Genomic DNA, 12,597 nt, shown 5'->3' with positions numbered 1-12,597 from the left:
TCCAAAGCCAAGAGCCAGGAGCTTCTTCCAGGACTCCCACGCTGGTGCAGGGACCCAAGGACCTGGGCCATCTTCTACTGCTTTCCCAGGCCATAGCAGAGAGCTGGATCAGAAGAGGAACAGCTGGGACTAGAACTGGTGCCCATATGGGATGCCAGTGCTTCAGACCAGGGCTTTAACCTGCTGCACCACAACGCCGGCCCCAATAGGTCTTCTTTTTTTTTTTTTTTTTTTTTAAAGATTTATTTATTTGAAAGACAGGGAGAAGGAGAAAGAGAGAGAGAGAGAGAGAGAGAGATCTTCCATCTGCTGGTTCACTTCCCAATTGGCTGCAATGGCCAGAGCTGCGCCGATCTGAAGCCAGGAGCCAGGAGCTTCTTTCAGGTCTCCCACATGGGTGCAGGGGCAAAAGGACTTGGGCCACCTTCTACTTCTTTCCCAGGCACATTAGCAGGGAGCTGGATTGGAAGTGCAGCAGCTGGGACTTGAACCGGCACCCAAATTGGATGCTAGCGCTGTAGGTCTGGACCTTAACCCACTGCACCACAGTGCCAGCCCCAATAATAGGTCTTTGATAGCTTTAAGTTTTCTGTACATCTGGTCTGCTTAAGTTTCTTTTCTGGATAGTTTTGGCAATTTATATTGTCCCTAGACTTGCATATGTATTTCTCAATTTCCTTTTAATCTATAGTTACTTTCTCATTTTTAATGCCTTCTTTCATGTATTTGTGTTTTTCCCCTTTTTTTAGACTATCTACTGAGTTCTTTCATTGTCTGTGTCAAATAATCAGCCATTTTGTAATTCATTGCTTTCTCATTTAGCCTTTAATTTATTCTACTTATATTTAATCTGTTCTTTTTGTCTAGCTTCTTGAGGTTAATATATAATTTATTTACTTATTAATTTTTGCTTTAGAAAATAACTTTTTAATGCTTTGCATTTAAGTCAGAATAGCCTCCCTCTTATATTAGGGGTGCAAGGGATATGTGATATTTTCATTATTTTTATTATAAATATTCTGCAATTTATCTTGATCTCTCTGACCATGAGTCATGTGTGAGAGAGAAATTTAAACATTTTTAAGCTGTTATATCCATATTTTTGTTCTTTTCCCTCTAAGTTTATTTATTATTTACTACACAGTTTTCAGGTATGTGTTATAATTGTGATTATTTACTGCGGCCTAATAATATTTGCCAAATTTTTATAAATAGCAGACACGTTCTAAGGTTGATTTCTGTTTTAAACATATGTAATATGATTCTTTTAATTCACTCTCTGTTATTAAATAAGTTACTGGGGTCTTCTTTATACTTATAATAATTACTAATATTCTATTTAGTATATCCCAATACCAGACATGTGAACTAAAATCTGCTACTCCCAACATGGTTTTTCAAATTTATCCTTTATCATCTTTCAATTGCCTTAGGGCTGTATTTTTGGTATGGTGGTTTTTCACAATGTCATGTCTTTATGGCAGTCTGCTACCTTTATTATTACAAAGGTAATAATTGCTGTTCCCTTCCAAAAAAAAGACATGCTGACGTCCTAACCCGCAACCCCTCACAATATGACTTTGCTTGGGAACCAGGTCTTTGCAGAGGGATCTGAGCTCAGATGGGGTCACGAGTGTGGGTTTACTCATAGTAGGACTGGAGGTGACCTCTCACAGGGGACGAGGTACACACAGGGACAGCACCGTGTGGACACCAAGGCAGACATCAGAGGGCTGCATTACAAGCCAAGGCGTGGTAAAGATTCCCAGCAAACCCACCAAGCCAGGAGAGGGCATGGAGAGGGTTCTGCGCCAGAGCCTCAGAAGGGACCCACCCTACTCTCTCCTCCAGGTGGATCCCAGCCTGTTGTTTGGTCTGCGCCCGTTGCTGCACTTGGTGACAGAAGCCACGTGAAACTCATCCAAGTTACTTGGCTTCGCTTAATATTTTTTTTTTTTTTTGCCCTGAGTTCAAACTTATATATTTAAATTGGATTGTCATTTGCTTGATATGTCCTTGAGGATCGCTTTATTTTCAGCCTTTCGAGCCTCCTGAATGTTAACACAGAGTCTGGCCCTGCCAGGCACGCGGGGAGAGTCTCAGAGGCTGCATTACAATAGAGGATCCCACGCGAGTCCATGTGAGTCCTCTGGCTCCCTCCGTGAAACCCAGGACAGGTGCACTTCTCCAGTCCCTTCCAAGACGTCCTCTCCCCACCGGCCCCTGGTCTGCAGCCCAGGAGGAACCCGTCAGGAACCCGAGTTCTCTTCTCCTCTAGTCTGTTCTCTCTGCCTTGGGCCCTGTCCTCTCCCCCTTCAATAACTCCCTGTGCCAGATCCTCGGCAGTTTCAGAGCGTTCGTCTACAATCGTCCAGTCGAATGGGCTCGACATCCCAAACCACCAAAACTAGCAGACCCATCGCCCGAATTTAGCTTACTTATGTGTGTGCAGGTGCACGCGTGTGTGTGCCACCACCAGCCCTGCTAGGAATTAAGTTCCACCAGCCCAAGAACCTCCAGTACTTTTCATGTGTCTGACTTCCGCCCGACGTGAGGCTGACGACAACGGTTGGCTGAGAGAAGCAGGGAAATGACAAAGGAAGGAGGGAAGATGGAGGAAAAGACGAAATCGGTAAGCCACCTCCTTCTCTGCCGTCTTTCATAAACACTTGATTGACATCCCTGCCCGTCTCAGCCACGCCTCTCAATGCCAGTCTTTTTTTCTAATCTCGCATTTCCTCCACCCTCCTGCTATTCCGACCAGATGGTTACCAGCTCTCACAGGTGGCAGGGACACATTTTTGTTCATTGAAGAAGAAGGTTTTGTTGGTAAGGAATCAGTGATCACTCCTTCCCCACCGGGTCCCGATGTGCAATGCCCATAGTGTAGTGCCACAAGTCTCACTCCAGTGACCCTTAGGACCCGCCCAGCATGGCTCTTAGGGTCAAGCATTTGAGCATTCGTAGCGATCCTAACCGAGAAACTCCTGGTGTAGTCAGAGCCACTGGGTCTTTGTGCAACAGGTCACATCCATGGGGCTATCTCAGGAAAAGGGACCCAGGGCTTTATTCAGACCAGCATGCTGGGGCTCTCTGAACACGCAGGAACAGAGCAGTCCCGAGAAGTCAAGGGTCAGGGTTTTTATAGGGTTTTCAGAGACATTCCACACATTATGGTACCATTTAGCAAATCATCTCACACGGAGGGAAACTCAAAGCACATGCGGGGAGTTCAAAGGACATCTCCTGCAAGGGTTACACAGCTTCGGCCCCTTATCCTCACACAGGTGCAGCTGTAAAGATAAGGAACTGAAACTATACAACCCCCGCCCCACAGGGTTTCAGCTTTGGGGAAGGAGGTTTGGGCCTGCAATTTTCTAGCTGAATTCTTTAATAGGACAGAGAGACGGGGGGCCCCTTCTCAGAGTCAACTTTCCTGTAGCACGTATGAGAGCAGCTTTACTTGCAGACACTCAGGCAAACTTTACCAATTGCTCGTATCAGAATTAAACAATAACTGTATAAGAGCCGGGGTTCTGCCGGTGCCACGGCTCACTAGGCTAATCCTCCACCTAGCGGCGCCGGCACCCCGGGTTCTAGTCCCGGTCGGGATGCCAGATTTTGTCCCAGTTGCCGCTCTTCCAGTCCAGCTCTCTGCTGTGGCCTGGGAGGGCAGTGGAGGATGGCCCAGGTGCTTGGGCCCTGCACCCCATGGGAGACCAGGAGAGGCACCTGGCTCCTGCCTTCGGATCAGTGAAGTGCGCCAGCAGCAGCGCACCGGCTGCAGCACCCATTGGAGGGTGAACCAACGGCAAAGGAAGACCTTTCTCTCTGTCTCTCTCTCTCTCTTCTGTCCACTCTGCCTGAAAAAAAAAAAAAAAAAAAAAAAAAAAAAAAAAAAAGAGCCAGGGTTCTGCGCCTTCTCAAAAGCACAGGGCACAGTGTTGGTTTTTTCTTTCTTTTTTTTTTTTTTTTTGCTTGTTTCCTCTTACTCTGAGTGGAATTCTTTACTTAGTGTAGGCTTAATCTAGTGAGTATAACATAGATTGAGAGTAGATCCTTGTAAAAATCAAAGGCAGGGATGGGGAAGGAAGGCGACTCCTCATCTGTACATCTATTTAATCCATGTAAAATTTGTTCGCCTTAAAAAATTGAAAATACGCCAAACAGAACAAAAGGCTAATCCAAGCTTGCACGAACGTACTTGCACCATCAGAGGGCAGCATGCCCTAAATGACAGGTTCCACTTAGCCTGCAGATCAGGCCACCCTGCTGCGCTGAGCGTTTTGTAAGGCATCTGCCATTCCCAGACAAAGGATGCAGACGTGTCCGCGACACAGCGTGTTCTCCCCGGGAGCTCTCAGGGCACGGGGGACACCGGCGTGAGCACTCACTCTTTTGAATCCTGGCGCTCAGTGGATATTGTAGAAGCCAGAGGAGGGGTCTCAGCCTCACACAAGGGTCAGCTAAGATTCCCAGAGGAAGTGACGCCTGAACTAAACTTTTGCATGCCCAGGTTACCAGGAGTGAAATAGGAAGCACTTTGTAATCAATACCACAGAGATGCAAAAGTAACTAAAAAGCCAGTTTGTGTAATAAAGGAAAGAGGTCTATTGGAATCAAAAGAAGGGAAAACAGGTGTACATTTCAGGCTGAATTAGTTTACCAAACACAAATGTGTATATATATATATATATATACACACACACACACGTCATCAGTTTTTTATGTCTCTTTTATCATCTACTTTAGTGTACAATATACTTTTTTTTTTGACAGGCAGAGTTAGATAGTGAGAGAGAGAGAGAGACAGACAGAAAGGTCTTCCTTTTTCCGTTGGTTCACCCCCCAAATGGCCGCTATGGCTGGTGTGTTGAGGCCGGCGCGCTGCGCCGATCCAAAGCCAGGAGCCAGGTGCTTCCTCCTGGTCTCCCATACGGGTGCAGGGCCCAAGGACCTGGGCCATCCTCCACTGCCCTCCCGGGCCACAGCAGAGAGCTGGACTGGAAGAGGGGCAACCAGGACAGAATCCGGTGCTCTGACCGGGACTAGAACCCGGGGTGCCGGCACCGCAGGTGGAGGATTAGCCTATTGAGCCACAACGCCGGCCTGCAATATACTTTTAGTATCAGTGTGTTTACAAAAAGTATGCATTTACAAAAGCTATGCAATTTTTACTCTCATCAAGGTTCCTCCCATCAGAGAGGCTGACAATATGGGATGCTAGTGTCAGTCACAGGCTACAGGCTAAGCCCGCTGCACCACAGCGCCAGCCCCTAGAGGCTGACAATAAATACAGCAAATAATGCCAAGCAACTGTATCTACTATGGAGGAAAACCATGGCGAATGGAGGATAGACAGTGGTAGTGGCCGAGAGGAGGCGTGGCTGTGAGATAGTGGCACCTTCAAGAAGACTGCCAGTGAACACCAGCATTTATGGGTTGGACGATTTTACACCCACCGATGGTGATCACGCCCCTGGCTGGAGCTGGTTAGTAAACAATGAATGGACTTACCAACGCTTTCCCCACAAAGGTCTGTGCCGAAAGCAGCATTTCTATGCGATCACGGAACAGTCCATAAAAATAAAGCCTTCTTAACGGGTTATGGCCGATGCTGCCCAATGAGAAGAGTTCCTGCAAGCAAGAGAAAGGAATTGGCAGAGTGAGCGCTGCGCATCTCACAGAACACGATCTCTTATATTTCTGTTGATGGGACCTCTGAATCAGGGCGAAATCCCACTGTCTCACCAGCCCGGGGATGCCTGAGGTGCCTACTCAGTGTTTCATGGGCTGAGTTGTAGTGGGCTTGCATTTTGCTTGTTTTCGGCACAGCTTTTGCATCCGGAGTTTAGCAATGCTCGCCCTGTTCAGTCCCAGACCCTTCAACCTGACCTGAGTGAACCCTGGAGGCAGCACCCTTCTTCCTGCTCTGGGAGTGTTTCCACACTTTCCTTCAAGATTACACACACATTGATTGTAGATGATTATTTGAGTATCGGCTTTGCCAAGAAAGGAGGGAGAAGGAAAGCTTCAGTAATTTCTCTTCCTTATCTGCAGTCAGATTCTCCTGAAATTATAATTCTTCCTGACACTGCTACATTTGAAATCTACAATAATCCTGTGCGGTAGATGAAATGGGAATGATTCAGTCATTTTTTACATTGTTAAGGAAACCAAGGTGGAGAGCGGGATCCGGCCATGAGAAAGGGCTGGGGATTGAACTTCCGTCTCCAAGTCTACCAGCGTGGCCACCAAGGAGTACACTAATGAGAAATGGCCGTGCCAAGCTCGCTCGAGTCTCTGACTAGCAGAGAAGGTCATCTCATGCGGGGCCAGGGTTTCAAAATCACTTCCTGTTTTACTCAAGATAGTCTACAGGGAGGGAAGGGAAGTTTCATTAAAAGGCTCATGGCAGAGTTCACATCTTGACTTATGACCTGTCCTCTGAGACATGCCATGCCTCAACTGCATTGTCTGAGGACTGATGCAAACAGTGTTCAGGAGCCGCCATGGTGGTGCAGTAGGTTAAGCTGCTGCTGGGACGCTGGTGTCCCATGTGCAATGCCAGTGCAAGGCCTCTCTGTTCCCCTTTGAGTCCAGCTCCCTGCTAATATGTTTAGGAAGGCAGGTGGAGGCTGCCCCAAATACTTGGGCTTCTTCCACCCACGTGGGAGTCTTAGATAGAGTTCTAGATGCCTGGCTTCAGCCAGACAACCCCTGACTATTGCATATTTGGGGAGTGAATCAGCAGATGGAAGACCCCTCCCCCCATGCTGCCTTTTAAATACATAAAAAATAAATCAACATATAAATCAATCTTTAGGAGCTGGAGCTGTGGACAGCAGGTTAAAGCCCTGGACTGCAGCGCTGACATCCCATATGGGCACTGGATCGAGTCTGGCTGCTCCACTTCCATTCCAGCTCCCTGCTAATGCTACTGAAAAAGCAATGGAAGGTGGCCCAGATCCTTGGGCCCCTGCACCCATGTGGGAGACCCAGAAGAAGCTCCTGGCTCCTGGCTTCAGATTGGCTCAGCTCTGGCCATTGCGGCCATCTGGGGAGTGAACTAGCAGATAGAAGACCTCTCTCTGTCTGTCTGTACCTCTCTGTGTAACTCTGTCTTTTAAAAAAATAAAATAAATCTTTAAAAAGTAAAATATGATAATTCAATATGACGTTAATATGGGGCATACATTTAAAATTTTATTATAGAATTGGAGGTACCTTCTGCAGAGAAACACATTGACGCTAAGATATAATAAAAATCACCCTTTTGGATGCAGCAAATTCCATAAAATGCATACTTAGGGAGAAATCATAACTCTCCAAAGAATTTTTAAAAGAACTTTTCACAGTACCTAGGGTTGTGACTTGGAGAAAAACAGAACACTCTCAACTTAATTAAATGTAACACATTATTGAAAAGCCACTCGGTTTTTATCAACTGCTCCCGGTTCAAGGGCAGAACAGTGTAGTTCTGGTTGCTCAGGTACCACTTAACATTTTGTACCATTTGTTTGATATTTGAAATTGAAAGTGCATCTGGACTGGAGCATAGAAATGATTACACTCATAAGAAAAGGAGAACAGAGGGAATGTGAATTGACAAATGTGCTCCCACATTGTTGCCATCATATAAATGAACAGAGTAAGAAGGGACATTTCCTGCAACAGAGGAATAAAGAGAAGTGAAACTTCTATACATTTAATTGTTCATTAAAACACTAGGTTCCTGGGGCTGGCACTGTGGCACAGTGGGTTAAACCCCGGTCTGCAGCGTCGACATTCTGTATGGGCGCTGGTTCAAGACCCGGCTGCTCCACTTCTGATCCAGCTCTCTGCTATAGCCCGGGAAAGCAGTGGAAGATGGCTTAAGTCCTTGGGCCCCTATACCCACATGTGAGACCTGGAAGAAGCTCCTGGCTCCTGGCTTTGGATCAACATAGCTCCAGGTGTTGAAGAACTCTGCTTCTCTCTCTCTCTCTCTCTCTCTCTCTCTCTCTCTCTGCTTTTGCCTTTCAAATAAATTAATTAATTAAAAAAAAACTACATTCCTAAATCTGTATAAATGAAATGTATGGAATTTGTATACTTTAAATTAAAAAAAAAACTAAAAAAAAATTCTAAAAAGGTAGAAACCAGGAGGCAGATCCACCAGACCCATTATCCAGATCCCAGAATTTGTCCTCTAATTTTTTTTTACAAGTCTTTAATGTAGAAGTAACCATTGATAGAATGAACTTATTTAGCAACAAAAGCCATGAGCTTCAACACTGGATACTTTTCCCATACAGAAACCTAAATTCCATATAACCTTAGCATTCTACCAAGTTACTATGCATTGTTTACTTTAATCTCAATTTTTGGCATTAAGAAGGATGATTTGAGCAAATTCTCAATGTTAATTACAGCGAGTGAATAAAATATGTTCCATTATGCAAATTACTGTGCTCAATCAGACAACAAATCAAAGTTTGAGAAACAGAAATGCAAGCCAACTGCACAGGGCCTAGTAAGTCACGGTGCCTGTGACCCCTGGGGACAGAACTGTCACTGTAGCCTTCGAGAGTTTTCTCTCAGGCGTCTGCTTTGGGGGCTGGAGGGCTAGTGCAGGGGTGTGGGAGATGGGTGAGTTCCTGGGCTCGTGCAGGGGTGTGGGAGATGGGTGAGTTCCTGGGCTCGTGCAGGGGTGTGGGAGATGGGTGAGTTCCTGGGCTCGTGCAGGGGTGTGGGAGATGGGTGAGTTCCTGGGCTCGTGCAGGGGTGAGGGAGATGGGTGAGTTCCTGGGCTAGTGCAGGGGTGAGGGAGATGGGTGAGTTCCTGGGCTTGTGCAGGGGTGTGGGAGATGGGTGAGTTCCTGGGCTCGTGCAGGGGTGAGGGAGATGGGTGAGTTCCTGGGCTCGTGCAGGGGTGAGGGAGATGGGTGAGTTCCTGGCTGTAGTTCTGGGTGGCTTGGTTTGTTGTGTTCGCAACAGTGCACACATACAGCAGCCCGAAAGCTTCACGCATGACTGATTTACACAAGTGGGGTTGACATCAGTGTCTTGTATCCCTTTTACCTCCCTTGTAGCGATCCTCTTTTTAACATGCAAAGGAGTGGCATAAACATAATGTTTATGGACTTTTTTGGAACAGCCAACACAGTTTCCAGTTTGCATGCATCATCATCATGAGACATTGCTTCTCCAGCAGTGCGGGGAGGGGAGGCCCAGCCCTGGACCGGAACACGATGGCATGGTGGCCGGTGGTCCTATGGGCCACCCTTTTGAGGTACCAGGCCACAGGTGGCTCTGTTCCCCACCAACCCCCCCCCCCCCAAAAAAAAACAGTGCAGCCTAAGTCATCAGCCAAACACAAACACATGCCAAATCTGCCTCTGGTCTCACACAGAAGGGTCTGAAATAGGGAGACTGACCAAGATAATTCCTGTCCCCTTGATGTTTTGCCATTTTCTAAAGACTCTCCAGATGAGCCTGAAGATGAATAAGATGATGAGGCCGGTGAAGAAGGTAACGAAGGGGGTGAGAATGAAGGCTGCTTGGATCTCAGAGGTGCAGGATATCTTCCCCAAGGGCTCCCCACTCGCATCTCGCTGCTTCATGAGAAACATTGCGAGCCGGAATTGTCAGCCTGTTCTGTGATGTCACCATCCCATGGCAACCGGTCCAGGAACTCGAGTTCTTGGCAGTGCCGGGTCCTTTTAAAGCCGGGGTGGTGCCCAGGAACGGGGGTTGGCCAGTCACATCATCTGCCCACTGTCAGGCTGCAAAATGAGTGCTCAGCCAGACAGCCAGCATCCTTGACAATGCAGGCTCCACCTCTTCTGGTTCCTGACTTCTGTGTGACCTGGAGACAAGTCACGCCTGCTTGGCTAGGAGTGAGTCAACAGGTGCAAGTCTCCTGTCTGTCTGTCTCTCCCTCTCACACACACACCCTGTCTCTCAGATAAATAAAAAAAGAGAAAGACAAAGCCTAGAGTGCAGATACAGCAGAAGGCAATTTTACTCATGTAGTCATTGGTTGATTATCTTTTGAGTCTGGGAAAAAAACCTTGTCCCCCATCTTTCTTTGTGAGACACATCCCTCTCTTACTTCTATCTCTGCCCCATCAGCTAACCTGTTTGGTCCAGCAGAGGTGCAGTTCAGGATGAGAGACGTTTGATTTTTCTCTGATGTTTTCTCTGATGATGTGACATTTCTCACACCTTTCCTTGTTCCCCAGTGCCTGGGGACACGGCAGAGCCTGGTGGGGAGCTTGCTCGCCCCTGCCCCTGGTGAGGAGGAAGGTGACCTGACAGGAGGTGCAGAGACCCAGGAGCGGTGGTGCTGCCCCCCTTGGGGGTCTGCATACCTCGGTTCTGGGCAGCAGACTACCTCTAGGAGGAAACAGAAGATTCCCCGGAAACCGGCACAGATTTCCTGCCTCCCGGCTGACCTCGCATAGCCACAGCAACCTGACTTGCGCTGGCTCATAACGTAGGGCAGGGTTATTAAGAGCGCCAGGCTCAGAGCCGGGAACCCTGGGTTCCGGCCCGGTCCTTCTATTCAGTTACTATATAGTACCTAACGAGTCTCTTTAATTTTCATGGTCTTGCTTTATGTTGGAGATAATACCTGCTTGAGAGAATTACTGTGGGGACTCAATAAGAGAGTGTGAACATATTTTGAGAAGCATAAAACTCAATACAGGAAAAGATGCCATCCATCATTTCAGTTCCTTTTATGAATGTCATTGATTACAGAGAAAGGAGAGGGGAGGGAGGGAGAAGGGAGGGAGGATTTGCTACACACACACACACACACACACAGGCCGACAGGAACTTGGAAAATAAGATCGGCGTTTCCAAGTCAAACTCTTACCCGCATTATTTTTTTTTAAACTACTTTCTGCTTAGTACTGATGAAGCTTTCATCACCGGCTTGGAGCTTTTGCGTTTTCTTGTATCTTGCTGTGTAACACTTGCACCGTATCTGATGCTTTTGCAGGGTGTCACCTAGGCCTCCTCCCCTTTCCCAGGCTTCGTCCTGCAAACAAGGAAGCTGTCCCTCCAAGGCACACAGCCGGGAAGTCTGTTCCTGGAACGTTCAAGGTGACATCCCGGGCTTCTGCGGATGAATCCAAAATCCTGTGGGTGGTGCTGCAGCCTGTCGCTACCAACTCGTCTTGAACCTGGGTGACTCACAGTCCCTGGGTGTCTGGGACTGTCCTGGGTTCAGCACTGACAGATGTCCGGGAACACCCTTAGTCGCTCATTCCTGGGCACACTGGGGCGACGGGTCACTTGCAGCCCTCACCACCGCGTCTGCTCAGTGCCCTGCCAGACTGCTTCTGTGTCGTCTGTCCACCAACGTCTCCAGATGCTGTGTTCTGGCATCCTTCAGGTCCTCGTCTCACTTCTTGAGCATCCTGTGGCTGGGGGCCCTGGCTCATGCCCTGCTGGTCTCTTGTGTTCTGAACTGTCGCTCCCCCTCTTCGCGGAGGAACGACACAGGACCCTGCGCTGTTCTTTAGTCTGCTCGGCCCTCCCCGGGTTTGCTGCTGGTTCTTCCCGGGTTGGCTACCGACCCTTCCACCTCCGTGGAAGGGCGGTTCCCCCTGCCACTTTCCCCACTTCCGCGGGGGAGCGGCACACCACCGGCTGGCTCTCTCGGGGGCTGCTCAGATGTTCCTCAGGTAGATGTTCCTCAGGTAGATGTTCCTGGTGCATGTTGTCTGTCTCCTCCTTTATAGTCCTCTTCCACCAATCCCAACTCTGCTACCCACACGCCGAGTACGCTGCTCTCCTCCAAAGAGAGGCAGCTGCGTAGAAGCTGTTTACTCCTCTCCCAGCACCATATTGTGGGAGAGCAGATGCATAGAATAAGTCTTAATTCCAGTAACAGTCTAGTCTGAGTTGCTCCCCACACTGAACACTTCCTTTAGTGCACCCGCAATACTCATACCCACTACTGTCATGATGTCCTTGTTGCCTGGTTTACAGGTCATCTCTCACAAAGCCCTATGCTCCACTGGCACAGAACATTGCACCTGCTTCACTGATGAGTCAATGAAGGAATTGTAGAACTTCAAAAATACTTGCTCAGTGGCTGAAATGCTGAGTCTGCATGGACCTTAACCCAAGTTACCCACAATTGTTCACCCTATAGCTCCCATCTCTCTCTGCAGACTGTTATGGTATGTGTGTGTGTGTGCACAGCTCACAGAGCATGTATGTGTGTGCTTGTTTGTGCACATGTGTGCTTGTACATTGGAGAGTGCCCCTGCTTTGGATCGAGTGATATCCAACGTTTGCTGGCAGATGTAAACTCAATATGCTTCCTGTGTTTACTGAGTTAAGTTTGCATGGTGCACACTGTTGACTAGAAAAGCTGCCGTTTGTAGCGTGATAGAAATTTGGCATTGGACAGCTCTGAAGCCAATGCACCATTCACAATAATGAAGAAAGAACTCTCCTTGTGCCTCATAGTTTCATGAAAATAAAAACTAATCAGTCCATTGACTGCCTGCTACAAGCCAGAACCTCTGTTTATTATGTGTGTGTGTGTGTGTGTGTGCAAATGTGTGTGAATGTGAGCAACCACACTCATGCCCA

The 12,597-nt window shown here is 47.8% G+C and overlaps 1 protein-coding gene across 3 annotated transcripts in view; it reads right to left on the bottom strand.

Annotated features, from left to right (window-relative positions):
* The window catches only part of KCNU1 (potassium calcium-activated channel subfamily U member 1), a 143,515-nt gene extending 133,873 nt beyond the window's left edge, over positions 1-9,642 (bottom strand). For 2 of the 3 annotated variants that reach the window (XM_070068544.1, XM_070068545.1), the window contains exons 1-2: positions 9,420-9,640; positions 5,518-5,637 (exon numbers count right to left, since the gene is read on the bottom strand). In XM_070068544.1, the coding sequence (XP_069924645.1) occupies positions 5,518-5,637; positions 9,420-9,614 (315 nt within the window). In that variant the 5' untranslated portion in view covers positions 9,615-9,640. Of the gene's footprint in view, positions 1-5,517; positions 5,638-9,419 lie in introns of all 3 variants that reach the window. The other variant, XM_070068546.1, reaches the window with a different exon arrangement.
* Between the last annotated feature and the right edge of the window lie 2,955 nt (positions 9,643-12,597).

This window comes from Oryctolagus cuniculus, chromosome 2 (genome assembly GCF_964237555.1).
Source record: "Oryctolagus cuniculus chromosome 2, mOryCun1.1, whole genome shotgun sequence".
Lineage (NCBI taxonomy): Eukaryota > Metazoa > Chordata > Mammalia > Lagomorpha > Leporidae > Oryctolagus > Oryctolagus cuniculus.
Note: the sequence above shows the minus strand (reverse complement) of the source record. Positions and strands in the feature narration are given on the sequence as shown.